Raw genomic sequence first — 19598 nt, forward strand, 5'->3', positions numbered from 1 at the left:
GATTGTATATATAAGGCGGCGCCGCGGCGGTTTTGTATCTATAGATTATAACTTATAAGTTTCTGATTCTGTTTGTTGGTGAACTGAATTCAGCTTACTAGTTACTACTAATTCAGCTTCTATAGTTTTATTCGTGTATTATATTTATAATAAATTGTTTATTCGTTTTGTAAATTTATTTTTTTAATTGATGGTTGTAATTTCGTTTTCTATTCGTTTTTATTCGTTTAATTGATGATTGTAATTTTTTTAATTGATGATTGTAATTTTTTTAATAGATTATAATTTTTTTATTCAATTTTAATTTTATTCATTTTTTAATTTCCGTAGGTGCTACGAGTTCGAGACAATCATCGCACGTGTGGACATATTTTTCGAAAGACGCTATGCCGGATAATCCGAATAGATTTAAAGTACATTGTTTGATTTGTGTACAAAATGGTAGACCACAACCACCATTTAGTTATGCTCGAGGGACCGGCACGGGAACACTAAGCCGACATTTGGAGAATATTCACTCTATTACGAAGGCGAGTCACGAAAGCGGAGAAGCACGAAGAGGTCCACAACAATCACAACTCGGTGGTTTTATGACATCAACGGGAGGTGGAGTTATGCCTTTTTTCTATAGTAGAGATAGAATGATATAAAGTTTTGCTACTTTTGTTACACTAGACGAGTTACCATTTTCTCACGGTGAAAGTGATAATTTAGAATATATGATGAAAACTACGATAAATCCGGCATTTAGAAAAATTCCTAGAAACACACTAAACCGGCACACAATAACACAATATCATTGCGCTAGAGCACAATTAATTGAATTTTTTCGAGAATTTGATGGTATGGTTTCGTTAACTAGTGATTGTTGGAGTTCGAGTTAAGGCGAGCCTTATATATGTGTCACCGTTCATTGGATTGGTGTCGATTATATGTTACAAAAACGAATTATTGCATTTGATGTTATGAACGAATCACACACCGGTTATAATATTATGTCTAGAATTTTAGATACAATTAAAGAATTTAATTTGTTTAACAAGGTATTCACAATTTCCTTAGATAATGCTGCTAATAACAACAAATATATTAATTATATTAGGACCGAAATTCCTTTAGTTTTTAGATGGAGTATTTTTACACATTTGATGTTGTGCTCACATAGTTACGGCTCAAGTAGGAATTCAACAAATAACTAATTTATTAGAACATATTAGGAAGGTAATTAAGTATTTACGTTTGACGGGTAAATATAGGTGTAGGTACAAGAAATTGTGTAAAAAAATGGACTAATGCAAAAAAAAATGGGGTATCAATTGTGCTGCAAAATAGAGTTCGACATATAAATTAGTTGTTGAAATTAAATATAAACCCATTATTACCGTCTTGTATAACGATCCAATTCACCAATACGGAAGAGGACGAGGAAGGGGGAGAGAGGAGACGAAAAGAGGCGGGGGGATGTCGACGAAGGTGGCGGTCGGATGTGAGGCGGTGGTGGGAAGCTTGACGCCTTCGAAGAAGAAAGAATACAGAGTTACTAACAGACTTCAAGAGGGTAAGAGACCTCTTTACGCCGTCGTTTTTAACTTCCTCGACGCTCGTTACTTCAATCTCTTCGCTACCGTCGGCGGCAATCGGGTAATATCTCACCCCTTCTTCATGTATATAAATCTCTCTCCCCCTCTCCTCTTTCTCCATTGTTAAGCACTTTGTTTTCTCACCTGCATATATAAATTGCTTTCAAACTGTTCGAATTTTACTAGGGAAATTGTGATTCAATGCAGTCTACTAAAAACTGTATTTATATAATTATACTGCAATGGGTTTTGCTGGAAAATGTTGGCACAAATCAGGATCAATCAGCCAAAATAAGTCATCAGAATCTATAGGCCAAAGTTTGGAGACTAATTATTCTATGTAGTAATGACCAATATGATTAAATAAATAACTATACTAGTAGGCCTAAGGGATTTTTTTATGCGTTTCTTCTTCGAAAGATTCTAATATCCATTATCGGTTATTGTCCACTCATAAATCATAATTTCCACTTTTCTGTACTTTGATGATTGTTGGACGCAAACATTAAGTTGCTGATTACGATTCCAAACCTTATATCCACGTCCCAATTCATACTGCCCGGTTACTTCTTATTAAATGTATTACATTTTCATTTTTAAACCTTACATTTATTGACTCCATTAGTTGAACTTCGGTTAGTGAAAATTCATTATCAAAAACTTTATATTTGTAATTTAATTATTTTTTTAAAAAACAAAATTTTCTTGCAATAAATAAAAGTGTGATTCTTAGAGTTTAATTTTGTTATCTAGTCCTACTTTTAATTTTGTTATCTAGTTCTATTTAAGTAGCAGAACCATGACCATGTGAATCTTTAATTAAATAATCTAAATCCGATGTTCCTACAGTGTACGAGAGTGATCGGTCTCTAATTAAATCGTAATTCTTAATATTTCTTTTTTTGAGCGTGAAAAGTGTGATTTGCTGCTTTTTTGGTGTAAAATAACAATCAGGGCTAACATGGCTAATTAAAACAAATGATCTATTTCTATATAAAAATAACTAAGAGTAGTACATCCTATTAGTGCTACCGCGTTCTGATAAGCCAATTAATTTCCAAAAGGCATCTTCACTGTTTGAAACACTGACTAGAAGGCACTGACTGATGTAGCTCGCACTGCTATAGAAGGGTGCAGCTGCAATTTACATTTTTGTCTATGTTTATGTCGTTAACTATTGTATGAAGTGCTCAGGTTAGAAATCACTTTTTTTTTCCTTGGAATTTTTTTCATTTCTGAGTTCTTTTTCTCTAAGATTTTTCTAGTATTATCTAGTTCTACCGTTTGGTTCCATTGTTTTCTCGCTTTTATTGGGAATGGCGTTATTATCTTATTTGGAATATTTCTTCTTCTTTTTTTCTAATTGCTATTTCCAGTTTGAAAGTATTTGATAATACATTTTGATTTTGATCCTCTATCCCAATTTATAAATTTATTTTTTTTTCCTAAATTTTTTATATGTTTACTTGTAAAAGGAGAGCTGCTCCCATCATTAAAAATTAACAGCATGTATTTATTTTACGGAATATTATAGGATTTATGTGCGTTTGGGTGTGCAGTGAGGGAGAGTATTGTATGTTTGATAATTAGGGTGGAATAGTTGTTTTTGTATACGTAGGATTTTTTTAATATTTTTCTATTTGTCTCTTTAGTTTTCATGTGCCGAAAGAGAGCCGAAAGAGAGGGATCTAAATTTCAGGCCTCTGTTTCTTTTTCTTAAGAAGAAGAAAGAAAAGAGAAGATGTGTATTTCAGGGGCTTAAATAAATGCATATGTTATAGAGGAAAGCAATGGAAGGAAAAGGGGTGGTGATTTTTAAGGGAGAGGACGAAGGATGATGTAGGATGTGAGGTGGTGAGGGTAAGCTCTACATCGTCGTAGAAGAGGAATAACAGACTGATAGAGAAGCCTTTGGATGGCAAGCGACCTCTTTACAACATCATTTAGTGAAACACCTAGAGGGGAGTGAATAGGTGTTATGGCTACCTATACCCAATTATAATAATTTAGCGAGTATTTAAGAACTGTGGAGACAACTTGCTCTTAAGATAATTATATGACAGTCGATATGCAATGCAGAAAATAAATAACAAGTGAATAACACATATAGTTTTAGCGAGGTTCGACCCGTAACCCTAGCAATCTACGTCCTGGTCTCTTAAAAACTCGGTCAGAGAATATATTATTAATCACTGATATGATACGATTACAGGATTCAATAATAAATCTCTTTTATGCCCTTGTCACTGAAAGTAGCTTCTGCAAGCCTGTTCACTTGAATCAAATGCTACCTAAGGTCTATACTAACCCAAGTATAATCTCCTCTTGCAAACTAATTCCCCGAACCCTTGTTTCCGAGGCTCAATAATCCAACCAACACTTGCACCTTGAACAATATAATTCGAATAGAAAAAATGTTAGTCAAACTATGAACTCCATATAAATATACGTAATTATAAACTAGAGCTCAAAATAAAAGATATTCAATTGATGCGAGTTGTGTTTTCAGAAAGTTATGGTGTATATCAGTTGTAAGAATGACTAGACCATAATATATTTATAGGCTATTTTAACTTTCGATAGTTAAGTATTTTACGTGTTCATATTTTTTTTTGTTGACCTACACGTAAAATACTCTTGTAAAAAATTTTCACTACATGTTTGTAACGTTGTTATAAGAAAACTCAATTCTGAATTTGAGAGCATGGTAGAAGAAATTGGAGAGTAAATTTGTAAGAGAGAATTTTAAATATTGATCTTTATGAGTCATACTTTTCCTATATATATGTATATATTATTAACAATTACAACCGAAAGATCAGGCAACAAATAAATTCAAAACCCGAGATTCTGAAAATGTATTGATATACTCTTTGGGTTAGCTTCTTTTCTAATTATTTATTCTTGGTTTTTTGTGTGTGTAGCTTATACTTTTCTTTTGTGGTAGGTGACTGTTTACCAATGCCTTGAAGGGGGTGTTATTGCTGTTCTGCAGTCGTATGTTGACGATGATGTAAGTAAATAGACGTTAAGTTATCAAGGTTTATATTTCGCAGCACATGTTTATATGTCCTTAGTTCCTGCATCAGATTATGTTCTAGTGTGAAAGTTCTGAGTAATTAACTTGCTTTGTTGAGTAGAAGGATGAATCTTTTTACACAGTGACCTGGGCTTGTACCCTTGATGGGGCACCATTATTGGTTGCTGGAGGAATTAATGGTATAATTCGAGTCATCGATGTTGGCAATGAGAAGATACACAAGGTATGTACATTTATATTTTCTCTTAATATTATACTTCTACAAGTGTGTACAAAACTGCATTTGCTATTTACCTACTAAATTAGCAATACCTAAACCTCAAAGCCCCAAAGTTTAAACTATTTTTGTATTGCCAATGGGAAAAAAATATATCCTTGTTTTAATTATTTGCTTTTTTTTCTTTTAAGAAAGTTATCTTGCGAAATTTTAACTTACCAGGCCCGATAAGTGTTTCATCCTTCCCACAACCATGTCATATCATGACCTTAAGAGATGAACGGGGACTTCTATCTTGGGACTGAACTAGTATTTAACACAGAAGAGTGTAGGTAGTCTATCATGTTTTGGGCATGGTTAAAGTAATTTGGACCCTTATATTGTTTGGAACATGGAAATATGTCAAGAGGAATCTGTTAGGTGTTAGAATTTCGATACTAGTATAGTTTCTGCACATCTACCCGAAGAGGGGAGAGACAGGTAATCTTCATACCATTTTATTTAATAATAAGAGAAGAGATCCTATTTCTTGACACATGCCCTTTGTTTACATGCTTGTTTATATGTGAATTTTCACCCACTCGCAGTCCTTTGTCGGTCATGGTGACTCAATAAATGAAATCAGAACCCAGATGTTGAAACCATCACTTGTGTTGTCTGCAAGCAAAGTAAGCATTGTGACTTTTGTCCTCTTTTCTATTTATCGACCTTTTTAACACCTTCTAAATAGTTCTCATAAATGTCATGTCTGATATTTTGGAATAGGATGAATCTGTTCGGCTATGGAATGTCCATACCGGAATATGCATTCTAATATTTGCTGGAGCTGGAGGACATCGAAATGAAGTCTTGAGTGTGGTATTGTGGGAATGCAATGACTTTTAGTCTCAATAAATTTGAATTACACGTCACTATCCTTTATTGAACCTATATATTTCCTATTGAGAGATGACTTTTGATTAACTTATGGTGGGTCTGGTGCTATTATTTCAGGACTTTCATCCTTCAGATATATATCGCATTGCAAGTTGCGGTATGGACAATACTGTCAAAATTTGGTCGATGAAGGGTAAGTCATCATGTTACTGTTTTTATCATATTATCATATTATAATATGTCAGAATATCAAACATCTCTTTACAATATCTCTTTACAGAAGGTTCTCTCTTATTTACATACATGCACACATAGAGTCCGCTAGATACAACCTTGTATATCAACAATATATAGAAGAATATATACTTTGTAATTATCAATAGCTAATACATGTCAAATAATAATATTTTTACTAATCTAAAATTCTATGTAGAAAAAACTCAATTTTTGATGTCCAAATATATATGTTACCCAAATTCCTTTTTATGCTATCTAGACTCCTAATTTTAGAAGTTTACACTTCTTTTAACCCGAAATAAAAATTATACTCTCTAGAATTATATTTAGAGTAATACATTCTTTTGAACTCAATTATATCTACAATCTAGACTTCTACTATAAAATTTTCATATTTATTTTGTAAGCCAATTATTTTAGCCGAATAATTTAAAGCGGCTTATAGGTCCAAATTATGCACGACCCATGATTGAAGATCTCCGGTCCACCAATAATAATATACTAGCCGATAATCCAAGATTAAAATAATAATATTAAAAATTTAAAAAATTTAAATTGCCGAGGATAAATATAATTAATAGTATTATTTAAATAGGTAGTTGAAGAGAATTGAACTTGAAATTAGGATGAAAGTCTATAACAAATATGCATTTGTAGTTATAAAGAATCGAACCTGGTGAAACCAAAGAAGTTTAAATTAAATATATAGATCTTGTATAATTATGCAGTTGCAGGGATTCAAACCCGAGTTTGAAGTGAAACTAATTAATTAAATATATAGTGATAACCAAAATTTGGTACGTTGGAACTATTGTTTTACTCCGAACAGTGTTTCACTTGTTAATATAGAGTATAGATTATATTTAGTATGGATAAAAGATAGATCTATGTGCTGGTATATGGGTTGCAACATATACATGTATACTGTCGAAGTATCAAAGTGTGTTAATTGTTACACTGTTAACTTCGTATTCCCACCGGGAAGAATTTATATGGTTTTACTTGTCCCAAATAGATGCTTTTTCATCATTAACTGATTTTATTATTCATAAGTCATGCTTTAACATCTTCCCAGTAAGCTACCTTAAGGTTTGAAATATATACCTATAATCTTACATATGAAAATGCCCTCCCTTAAATTATTGGGACAAATATTTGGAAATATATAAAATCAAACAAGGAGAATTGAATGACTTTTGTTGAGTCCAAAGGGACATTAAGAAAGTAATAAAGGAATTTGGCAAATAGGGAACAAAGTAAGTATAAAATGGTTGTGGGTGATTTGTCTGCTAGACAAACTTGCAAGAAAATAAATTTGTACCTAGACTCTTTTGTTGTCTGTGTTTGTTAGATGTTATATCTCTGCCTAACAACGATTTTACTCAAATAATTTTTGTAAGTTAATGGTTCTCACTGTCTGTGTCATGTTTTCATGTATTGCTGAATTTACAATTTCTACATAGGTTGGTGGTGTTAAGCACAAGCATAATCGTTACAGGCATGTCCAAACCTAATTGATGGGACATAAATATAGTAAATTACTTTCAAAATGAATCGAAGTGGTTGTCTACATCCTTATGGTTTTGGGTGAATAGTAGAAGTTTCGTCCAGAGGATCAAAACAAACATTCAAAAGATAAAGCTGAAAGTTTACCTACTCCACAGATGATGGAATAATCATACAAGATTCTTAGATGTATATTTATTTTTATTATCAATTATCTGTTGATTAGCGCTTTCCATTCATGAATTTATCTTTATGTAGAGTTCTGGACTTATGTGGAGAAATCTTTCACATGGACGGACCTTCCATCAAAGTTCCCTACTAAATATGTGCAGTTTCCAGTATGCTTCTCTTTCTATCTTTTTTTTCCTTCCCCACCCACATCAAGATGTTCACTAAAACAAATCTGACGTCATTTTATTGTTCCAGGTGTTTATAGCCTCAATACATACAAACTATGTTGACTGCAATAGGTGGCTTGGCGATTTTATCATGTCCAAGGTGCAATTGTAGTTCTATTTCATATTTCAAGTTCATAACTTTCAAGTTTGAGGGTATCAAGTAGTTTTGGTTACGAACTTTCTTACATGTCATTACAGAGTGTTGACAATGAAATTGTATTATGGGAGCCAATAATGAAAGATCAGTCACCAGGGGAGGTTAGACGCTTGTAATTATTATTTTCTCTTTTGTTTAGCAGAAGCGGATCTATTTGACATTTATACATGATAATTAAAATTTTTACTGTTCTAAATGCTTTTAGTTCATTCTGTGTAGGGTTCTGTTGACATCCTCCAAAAATACCCTGTTCCGGAATGTGACATATGGTTCATTAAGTTTTCATGTGATTTCCATTACAATACTGCCGCTATAGGTCAATACTAAAACAAGTTTTTAAACTTCCATGTTTTTCTAATACATCTTTAAAACACGGTAATATCAGAATTATTGAGTATATAACCTGTTTGCCAGGAAATAGAGAGGGGAAGATTTTTGTTTGGGAATTGCAGTCTAGCCCCCCTGTTCTCGTTGCAAGGTTGATATAAAGTTGTTATAGCTTCTTTGATATAGCATATATTTGAGAAACTTACTTAGTAGCAATAAGTTTAGGCATCTCTGATAACATACTTATGTGATTGTCAGGTTGTCTCATGGACAATCAAAATCTCCAATTAGGCAGACTGCAATGTCCTTTGATGGAAGGTAAGCGATATGCAGCTCCCCTGAACTGCATTCTAAAAATATTAGTGAGACCCGAGTCCTACAAAATGAATTAACATATCGTTTTCTTAGCTCACTATTGAATGTCTGCACTTGTTTAATTCAGCACAATCCTCAGCTGCTGTGAAGATGGAACAATATGGCGTTGGGATGTAGTTGCAACTTCATAGGCTCGCCTGGTATTAGATAACCAGAAATCGTCATTATTGTCAATTATGTTGGTCAAATTTTTTCAGTTTTTGTTGGAGCAGGCGATTATCCTGTGTGTGTTTGTTAATTGGTAGCAATTAATGTTTATAACTTAAATTATGTGGAGAGCAACCACCCAGGTTCCAAGGTAGTAAGGTTTACTAATCACATTCTTTAACCTAAACATCGACAAGCAATTTATGTGATCCGATCCAGGTAGTTATGTGAAAACAGCCTAGGCAGATGCCCCGAGGTAATTAATTTGTAAGTAGTAAAACCTTGCTACCTTAGAACTTAGAGTAGCTTTCCTGAGTTTAGATGTAGTTGCCAAACCACGGGCATGATGACTCATGAGCATAATAAGATGCTAATGACCGAAACTTTATCAAATAAACGGAAAGTCAGTGATACTAATTTATACAGGCACAAGTTAGCGGTAGGTAAGTAGTATTAGATTAGTAGTTTTGAGTATTGTTTGTTTTTTTGAACTATCGAGTTCTAAGTCGTTCGCCTTGTCAAAAAAAGTGGTTAGCTGTTCTAGAATTTCAACGTTACCGCATTTATCGACCCGCTTTTTTTCCCTGTTATTACACAGTTATTTTTATAATTAATTCCACCCGTTAAGCAAAGATCTTGACATTTAACTTTTTTACAAATTGAAATTTGATAAAGTAATAATATAGTTAAAATAATATTTTTTTCCGGTTCAAATATAATAAACACAATATACTATTGATAAAATAATAAATTTACTAAATTAATATTTTTTACTGATCTCTAACCCACCCTATTATCTTAAAAAGATTTAAGTGTGGTATCATTTAAAAACCAAAACTAATTTGATCAACCTGGGTGCATGCCGTTAATAAGATATTTATTCCTTTAAACTGAAATATCCAATTGTACGAAATTTTAACTCATTCTGAAATTGATATATTATGATTATTTTATGTCCATTATTTTAAAAATCGGTAATAAATTGGCCGACGGTATCCCACTTGTTGGATTATATTAAAATTGGAAATAGAAAATGTCTTATACAAAAAATCTTGAATCAGTCAAAGAGTTGGGTAAAAAATTAATGAACCGATAAAATTAGGAGAGTATGCAAGGAAAAAAGTTACTGTAAAAGGTGGATATAATTTTTTATTTTTTTAATCATTAAGTTAATAATAATAATAATAATATACTTATATTTCATCCTACATTTGTTTGACACATTTTCCTGGTCAACCCAAATTGTGAACGCGTCCGCCTCTCTGTTTACTCTGTTGCTTCCTCCTTTTTTTTTTTTTTTCTTTTTTGGTTTTAATTAATATGTTGGATCTAGTCTTATATTACACCTTAATTAATAGTTGATTGATCGCCTATTACAAACCCAGCAGAAACATACTTTAATTCTCTTCTTTGGAGCTATTATTCTTATTAAGTTGTAACCTGGTTGGGTTTTGATTCTATAAGTTGGCAGCCCATTTTTGGTTCAAATTCTTGCATCGAAGTCTTTCTTTCTGGGTTTTGTTTGCAAACTTTTATATTCACAAGATTCTTTGACTTGGATTACTAAGATTCAATCTTTTTATTCAGCTATTTAGATGCTAATTATATCAGTGACATGATTGACAATTCACTTAGTATGATGATTCAACAACATATGGGTTTAACAAGAGTTGTTTGTTTCATCGTGTTGATTCTTTTGCCTTTAGCTTTCTCATCGCCAGCTCATCAGACTCTTCAGGAACTTACACTGCCGCTGTTAAATCAGGAGGATGTGGTAATTTTCTCGTTTTTTTCTCATATATTATGTAATTAGGATTTATCTGTTTTCAATTAATTTTGTTTTCTCAGTTGAGTAATTTTATCATGAATTATGCCTTGTTATGCATTTTCCAATTGTCCATACGATTCAGTATAGCTATAATCAGTCATACGAAAATTGTTCAATATTGCGTATTCCATAGAATTGAGTATTAGGGTGTGCGTATGTGTTTTTACTAAACAAGGAAGTGCATGTTCAGTAATGTCATCTCGCGCACCCAATAGAATTTTAGAAGCAAGTTGATGATTCTTAATGTCATCTCGGACACCCAATTTGTCCCAGATAGCGGACACTAGATCTTATATGTTCTTATATTTGTGATTCATCTCTTTGCATTATGAGCTTACAATATAGGAGCTATCATTTAGATCTTTGTTGACATAGTAGTGTATTGAATGAATTCAATACCTCTAGCTTGTTAGTGAGATTAGAATAAGATGACTCACGGTTGCTGGATAGTTAAGGAATTTGGCTTGCAATAAAATATTGAGTACATGGAACATTACCAATGGTTTATGTCAAGAACGGTGGTATAGATATATTCGGAGAGAAGTAGAGAGAGTACATATCAATAATAAAAGAAAAGAAAGTTCAAGACTTGGAAGTATAGGATTTAAAGATTTGAGGACAGAAAGCACCACAAAGGGAAGTAAAATTGAGATTGGACAATGGACTGGACTAGATCTAGTCTTCTTTTATCAACTGTTTGAAGAAAACCACATTTTTATCCTCCTGAACCATTTATTAGTAGTTGCTAAACATACCATTCCTTCTTATCCTTCTCCCTACTATTAATTACTGAGCTTAATGTAGAACATTAATTGAAATTCCCCGCGCAGTATAACAAGGAGCAAGACAACAAAATAACATATGTGCAGATCAGACTTTAACAAATGGACTGAAGGCTACTTACTGCTAGCATTCCTTACCCCTACGTTTCATCTATGTGCAATTCAGTTTTTTATTCTATTTTATTTTTGTCGACTCCTTCCTTCCTTTAAGTGCGTGCCCATAAAGGCCAGGTTGAGAACAAAAATGAAGAACTTGACAAGGAGAATTTTCTCTAGAAAATTCCTGCCTCTGCATTTGTTGCAGAGCTTAAACGCACTTATATTTACTCCCTTTGCCGCTTGGCTGTTAATAAACTTCTCCTCGAATATAGTCCGTTATTCTTCTGCACTAATTATCCAACGATAAGCAAATTTATGATTCAGTTCTTTTATCTTAGGCATGGAGCAGGTTCAAAACAGAGAGCTAAGTATTTGCTAATTCCCTTAGCATGAATTCTAGTAATGATTTTGCGCATCTACAAAACATCCAAAATAGTGTCCCCCTTCCCAAATTCATGCTTAAACCTGTTTTATTTACTGCCACCACTATATCTATGTATCAAAATAAAAACTTGTAGGTTTTAAGTTTTGGTTACAAGTCTTGATGTGTTATTATTATTTTTTTGGGTAAATGAGGTCGAGCCTCGTAAAATTATATTAAGAGAGAAAGAATATACAAAAGAGTTAAAGTCTTTTGGAGCAACACCAAAAGACACAAACAAAAACAAACTACCTAAAAACTAGGCAAACAAACCCATAAAAAAACAACTAAACAAATACAAAGCTCCAGAATAAAGAAAATCCAGAAGCCAAATAGAACCAGAACTAAACCAACACCAAAAAGCAAAACATGAACCCCAAAGACACCAAGCCAGCCTAGCGACTTCAACTTGGAACCAACATCTTGAAGAAGAGAATAAACCGTGCAAAAATATCCACCATGCTCGAATCTGTGGCCCATCCCCTTCTGAACACCACCACCTTCCCATCTCTTTACAGCACCGAGACCTGAACAAACCTCCAGCAAATACTCCAGACCTGCGAAAAAAAACCACCCCAGGCCAGCTTCACGTAAAAGTCCAGACCAGAGGACACAGCACGCACGGAAATACAGCAACACATCTATGGCACAGGATAAACTAGGGACCCAGGAAGAGATCTTCACTAACACCGATTCGAAATGGAAGAAGTAAACCTTGCCACCATCAAACGAAAAACCTAACCAAAAACAAGCGACTGCTGAAGCAACCGAGAAAAAATAACTCCCTGAAAAAGAAAAATACTCCCCTGCTTCTAGCTGCTTCGGCCTACTGCACCTCCGCCACACAACCAAACCAACCTCCAACCCAATTCCAAACTCCTCCTTTCCACCTGCATCCAACACCAAATGGACAGTAGAACCCCAGAAGACGCAACCATAAAAACTCCCCAGCCAAAAACCACACTAAAATACATCTTTAAACAAAACCCAAGCAACAAAGCCCAGACAAGACTATCCCTCCCCTTCAAAATGCACACCAACCTCTTCACAGCAGAACCCAACTCTGAACTACCTACTCCCCCCCAAATAACATACCAAAAACTCCTACCCTCGAACACCCCACGATACTTCACCCTCCCCTGCCTCCTCCAAAAACACCAGCACAAACAAAACCCAAAGAACCTTCCACCAGCAGCTCAGACCCACCAAAACTACCCCAAGAATGACAACCAAACCTAATAAAACTACCCAAATATAACAAACCCCTCCCAAGAACACACACGCACTCACCCCACACACACACACACCACAAACACACACTCCATGTCGAGAAGCAGAACACCCACAGAAGCAAGAAAAACAAACTAAAAATCCGAGAAAACTGCAGCACAGAAGAAACCACAGTAGCAGCCAACTTAACATCTCTGCCATCTACGATTGCTTCTTTTAATCAGTCAGAATCTGAAATAATTTTGTGCAGATTCTTTTGTGTGACTGAACCGTATGTCTAGATCCAATGCATTGTAGGAGAGTACATGAACTGAAGAGACTATTTCGAAATATCTTTACGACATTTTAGGACCCACCGCTTATATTTCTATGTCCAAGATTTCTGCAAACAGATACTGTTGTTAACTAACATATACTGATATGCCTACTGGTTTTCTATTCAGTCATTATATAGCAGTGAAAGGTTGCAGTATTTTGTATATAAGGTTGAATATATTGGTTTATGCTTCCGAGTCCTAACTGTCGAGACATATGTCAAGCAGCATCTGCATTCTGTTTTCCTTATGCTTATAGGCCTTTGATGCTTATAATGCATGTACTTTTTGCAGACTACTTAAATTAATATTGTGGGATTGTTAATCTTGTGTAGTACTGTACTACTTAACCTTTTACTTTATGGGGCTGTTATAAGTCCCTCTGTCCCACCTAACTCGTTATGTTTGGGTTGGGCATGGATATTAAGAAAGTAAAAGAAAGTGGAACCACTCAATATTTAACGCAAAGTACAATAGATTAGAACGATGGAGGGAAGTAATCTTTACTACGTTGGAAATTTTAGAAAAGTAAAGAATTAAGAGGGACATCCCAAAATAGAAAATGTAAAGAATTGGGTGTTACGGAGAGAGCTTTTATTTAGTATGACACTCACTCTGCCCATGTATTTTGCATTTGCAACTGCTGCTCCCTCTTAACATACTAAGGTTCTTAAATTGCTTAATCACAGGCTAAGCTTTTATGGACCAATTGTGGGCTGGAGTTGAATCATGTCAAGGAAGCTGTTGAAAATCTTAAACTAAATTCTAAACCAAGTGACCGTATAACAATTAGTATGTTTTTCGAAAAAACAAACATACAAATAGCTCCCAAAATCCTTGATCCTCTGATTAAGCAAACTCTTCTGAATTGTTTAAGGAAGATGAATCTCATGATCTTGGAGTCAGGTGAAGAGAAAAGTTCTGGGAGTTGGCTTGTGAAGTATGTTGATTCCTTCTTTTATAAATCCAGTGCTCATAGACGTAGAAAACTAATTCAGGATTCAGCACCATCTCCATCTCCATCTCCAGCCCCTGCTGTTGAATCACCTTCGTTCAGTCCAACTCCTTCAGGTTCAGGGGACAGTTTTCATGGTCGTGCAGCTCCTGGCAATTTTTTCCCTACAGATGCTGGTGAACCAAGTCCAAATTCTTATATGAACGAGCAGTCAAACAAGAATAATAGCAACCACAAAACAGTTGTTATTGCTGTTGCAGTTACTGCAGCAGTTACATTCGTAATTGTAGCAGTACTGTTCTATTGCTATTATAGAGTTTGCGGGACTCGGCCCAGGGCTGGACAGAGTGATGAGGGGCCTCTTCTTCGCATAAGCTTAAGCAATTATTCCATTGGTATGTGTTCTCGGTTCTGGTACCAGTAATTTAAGGTTTAATTTGTTCAATTTTTCATTGCTGACATTACTCAACACATGATCTTTCAGATGCTCCAGACAAGTCTTATGTTTCTGACAACTCAAGAAACAAGCACATGCCTGGTAATCTTTCCTTCAATAACTCGAGTCAGTATATTGACTCTGGTGTTCTTAGTACTACGAAACTCGGAATTCCTCTAAAAACAGCTACCAGTGTTCCGATGACTACTTATGAGGAATCTTCTCAGAAATACCCTTCTTCACTGAAGCCCCCTCCTGGAAAGTTTGTAACTACAGACCTGCCTCCTCCAAAGCATCCTTCAGAATCTGCAGCCTCTGAACTTCCTCCTAACAAGAGAGCTCCTCCCCCTCCTCCTCCCCTCAAAGGTGCTCCTCCTCCTCCACCACCTCCTAGGAAAGGACCTCCTCCACCTCCTGTATTGCCGACCTCGCAGGGATTTTTTTCTGTTCCAAAGAATCCGGGAGGACCACCACCTCCTATACCTTCTGCAATCAGGACCGGTCCTTCCCCACCACCGCCCCCAGTTGCTGGTGTGCCACCACCTCGGCCTCCCACCTTGGGCTTGAGACCTCCTCGTCCTTCAACTCATGGACCCCATCATCAGTCATCTTCTGCTTCGGCTGAAGGGGATGAAGCTGGTGCACCTAAAGCTAAGTTAAAGCCGTTTTTCTGGGATAAGGTTCTTGCGAATCCTGACCATTCAATGGTTTGGCATCAAATAAAGTCAGGGTCTTTCCAGTAAGTTTCCCTTTTTAACATTCATTTTTATATTGATTTTCTAAGTACTCCCCTAGAGCCTGCTATGAAAGCAGGATAAACTGGGTATTTTCTTCGCCTTTTATTTTCTGGGAACCAGAATATTGATATGTTACAGTGCTAAGAAGAAACAACGCTTGTTTGACTAGGTTTGATGAAGATATGATAGAGTCACTGTTTGGTGCCCCTGCTGGAAAGAACAAGAAGGAGACGAAAACAGACGCTTCACCTCAAGGTCCTCCAACACAGTATGTTCAGATTATTGATCCAAAGAAAGCACAGAATTTATCAATACTCTTGAAGGCACTGAATGTGACAACCGAGGAAGTCTGTGATGCACTTCAAGAAGGTAAAATTTTTGCCCTTCTCTCACAGTACCCAGATACACATATTTTAATTATATGCCACATCTGAAGTTACTCCTTTGGCCTTGACTAAATAAATTTTGAATTGACATTAATAGACATACAGTTTAGGTTTGTTGTTCAATATAGGACATACTTTTTGTCAGATTATAGTAAGAGATGAGGAAACGAAAAGACTTGAGGTTAAAATGTTTATTGAAGAACTCTTTACTTGTATACTATATATATTATATTAAATAAGAGGATTGGGCTTATAAAGTTTAATGGAGTACTAGGTAGTATAGAAACTAATCGTGTAGAAAAAAAAGGCTTAAAAGGGGGTCGTCTGGCCATGAAGTTTTATCAAATTTGGTAATCAAACCGTGGTAGTTTAGATTTAAGAAAATAAAACCTCTAAGTATTACATTGTTGAATATAAGACCTGACATATAATTAGCTTGACAACAATGTGCACACATATTTTTTTCTTCAAAAAATAAAATTTTAACAATATGATTACTGCACACACCAAATCCTTTTTTATGTTCAAAAAGAAATCTATATAATATACTAGTGACCTGTAAAACTAATTGGGTTAAATTATAAAATCAAATTAGATAAAATATTGTACTCTAAAGATAGGATCCTGGATAGTTTAAACAAAATCTAGAAAATAAAAGCCTTTATAGTATCTCAAAAATAATTGGATAAAAAAAGACGGTTTTGATAATAGGATCCTAGATATATATAATATACTAGTGGGTTAAAGTACAAATGGAATCTGAACATGGGAGCCTAGATGGTATAAAAAAATTTATTTAGGTTTAAATCTACTATATATTTGGATTTTTTTTCTAAATATGGAATTACATAAAACAATATTTACAACAATATTCAAAATTATAATATAAATATAAGAATGTTTTACATTTTTTAATATAAAGCCCTTTCCTTGCACGGGCCCTACACATGTTTGTATATACATACGACTATACTAGTGGCTTGCATCCTTTATTGCTATGTATTATCTTGTTTCTTTTATAGAGGTGAGAGGTTCAGAATAGAACTTCCTGATCACTAGCTGTATTTTCTTCTCCATGTTTGTAATGTGCGTCCACTGAGTTCAAAATTCATTTGTCAAACCAACAGTAGTACAAGCACAAAACAGAAAGCATGCCATAGGACACTTACGTCCATGGTAATAATCAAGTACGAGTAAATATGCTTTGATGTGTCATTGACAAATTGTGATCTAATTGAAATACAAGTAAATATGGTTTGCTGTGTCATTGACGAATTGTGATGCTCTATTTCAATTTATTGTTATGCAATCTGAATATATCTTTTTGCAAATTTTATTGCATCACAGTGCATCACTAATTTATCTTAGTTAAATCAGGAATTGAGCTACCTTCTGAGCTCTTGGAAACTCTATTAAAGATGGCACCCACAACTGAAGAAGAACTGAAGCTGCGGCTTTACAGCGGGGATGTTTCTCGACTTGGAACTGCAGAGCGGTTTTTGAAAGTCTTAGTTGAGATACCCTTTGCATTTAAGAGGTTAGAGTCACTATTGTTCATGAGCACTCTCCAGGAGGAGGCAGGAATTGTCAAAGAAGCATTCACAACATTAGAGGTAAGATTAGAACTTTGGCTTGCATTTTCAGCTTATATTTGTTTCTAATAGTTGTCCCGCCCTTCAAATCGTACAAACACAACATGTTTGTTGGTTCTTTATGTACAAACCAGAATATATAGGGTGCCACTGCAGAGTGTTCAATTTAATACCAAGAAAATATATGTTAATTCTACAGAGTACAGACTAGATCCTTAGTGAGTAGATAACCCTTTTCACTTGGTAACAACAAGAGGCTGAGGGTATGAACCTCAGTGGAGGTAGGGTGTGTGAGTATTTTAAATTTTGCAATTGACCATTACCCTAAAATAAATGACAGAATACAAATATATTATCAACATTATTTGCAACTGATATATCTCTTATTTCATCCTCCTGTCATATTAAGTTACTAATTACAATTAGAATGGGAAATTTTAAGTTTGATAATTAGCAGCTCCGCTATGATTTATTCATTGGCAAAAGTTCAGTGTAGGACCTTAAAGTTAGGACCATGTAGTTTTGTATATATACTGCAGCGTGTACTGCAGTATACCCTTTACAATCATAGCAGAGAACTGCAGTACCGTTTAATCAAACGTGGTGTAAATCTATGTTAAAATTATAAGTGAGGGCATTTTACAAATGATACATGAAAACTGAGACATGGAGGCATATCAACTCCCAAAGAACATCATCCTGGTAAAGGAATTATTAAAACTATTATCAGGTATGAAGTTTATGCAAAATCATCTAGATTTTCGATTTTTATAATCAAATGACAATTTATCATCTCCATTATAGTTTTGTTTATGCAGAAACATGCATGTGATATTGACCATTTTTCTGCAGGCTGCTTGCACAGATTTGAAAAAGAGTAGGCTGTTTCTGAAGCTCTTGGAAGCTGTTTTGAAAACTGGCAATCGCATGAACGATGGAACATTCCGTGGCGGTGCACAAGCATTTAAACTTGACACACTTCTGAAGCTATCAGATGTAAAAGGAACTGATGGGAAAACTACACTTTTACATTTTGTGGTTCAGGAAATTATTCGGTCAGAAGGAGTTCGAGCTGCTCGTGTAGCTCGAGAAATTCGGGGCGTCAAATCTGGCGATCTCGAGGCCACTTCACGTGATCTGGAAAGTCACTACCGAAGTCTTGGTCTTGAGGTGGTCTCAGGCTTGGCTGATGAGCTTGTAAACATTAAAAAAGCTGCAAGTATAGATGCAGATAGCTTAACAGGAACAGTTTCGAAGCTTGGCCGTGGACTCGTTAAAGCGAAAGATTTTCTAAATTCAGATATGAAGAAGATTGACGAAGAAAATAGGTTTCATCAAGTTCTTAAAAGTTTTGTGCAGAATGCCGAGGTAGATGTGATGTGGTTACTGGAGGAAGAGAAGAGAATTACAGCACTGGTGAAAAGTACAGCTGATTACTTCCATGGAAATGCCGGAAAAGATGAGGGCTTGCGTTTATTTGTTATAGTCCGGGACTTCCTGTTAATTTTGAATAAGTCGTGCAAAGAGGTAAAAGATGCTGAAAAGAAGATGACCAAGACACCAAGGAAAGAAGAAACAGTAGTAGCACCATCTTCAGAACCCCGACAAGGTCCATCAGCTGATCCTCGAGAGCGCCTTTTTCCGGCTATCAGAGACAGGCGGATGAGTAATAGTTCTAGTTCATCAGATGAAGATAGTTCGTAATAAGATGGTATGGGTTTATCTTGAGTATGAGGACTCTCATCATTATCTCGTGTTTGCCAAAGGTGGAGTTACTGGTAGCAGTAGTTAGAAACCTAGAATGACTACATTTTTTGATTGTTTGAAATCAATCACCCCCTGTTCAGAATTTTAATTTAAAGAGTTATTTTAAAGCATGTAACACACAAAACACAGAACCAGAATTTTGTATATTCTTTATCTCCCTAAAATATATAACAATTTCCTATGACGGTGTC

At 35.0% G+C, this 19598-nt stretch overlaps 2 protein-coding genes across 2 annotated transcripts; both read left to right on the plus strand.

The window, feature by feature from the left end:
- The first annotated feature begins 1366 nt into the window (after positions 1 to 1366).
- LOC141721612 (polycomb group protein FIE1-like) lies at positions 1367 to 9071 on the plus strand. The gene is made up of 13 exons (XM_074524599.1): positions 1367 to 1641; positions 4528 to 4593; positions 4721 to 4843; positions 5425 to 5505; positions 5603 to 5695; positions 5831 to 5906; positions 7715 to 7794; positions 7883 to 7954; positions 8053 to 8112; positions 8231 to 8327; positions 8426 to 8489; positions 8597 to 8656; positions 8781 to 9071. Exons 1-13 carry the CDS (start codon positions 1462 to 1464, stop codon positions 8842 to 8844), a joined length of 1116 nt encoding a protein of 371 aa, XP_074380700.1. The 5' UTR covers positions 1367 to 1461; the 3' UTR covers positions 8845 to 9071.
- A 1008-nt stretch (positions 9072 to 10079) lies between these two features.
- On the plus strand, positions 10080 to 19588 carry LOC141721611 (formin-like protein 5). The gene is made up of 6 exons (XM_074524598.1): positions 10080 to 10634; positions 14224 to 14884; positions 14974 to 15664; positions 15832 to 16031; positions 17426 to 17661; positions 18493 to 19588. The coding sequence occupies exons 1-6, from the start codon at positions 10476 to 10478 to the stop codon at positions 19342 to 19344; spliced, it is 2799 nt and encodes a 932-aa protein (XP_074380699.1). The 5' UTR covers positions 10080 to 10475; the 3' UTR covers positions 19345 to 19588.
- Positions 19589 to 19598: the final 10 nt, after the last annotated feature.

This window comes from Apium graveolens, chromosome 4 (genome assembly GCF_009905375.1).
Source record: "Apium graveolens cultivar Ventura chromosome 4, ASM990537v1, whole genome shotgun sequence".
Classification (NCBI taxonomy): Eukaryota; Viridiplantae; Streptophyta; class Magnoliopsida; order Apiales; family Apiaceae; genus Apium; species Apium graveolens.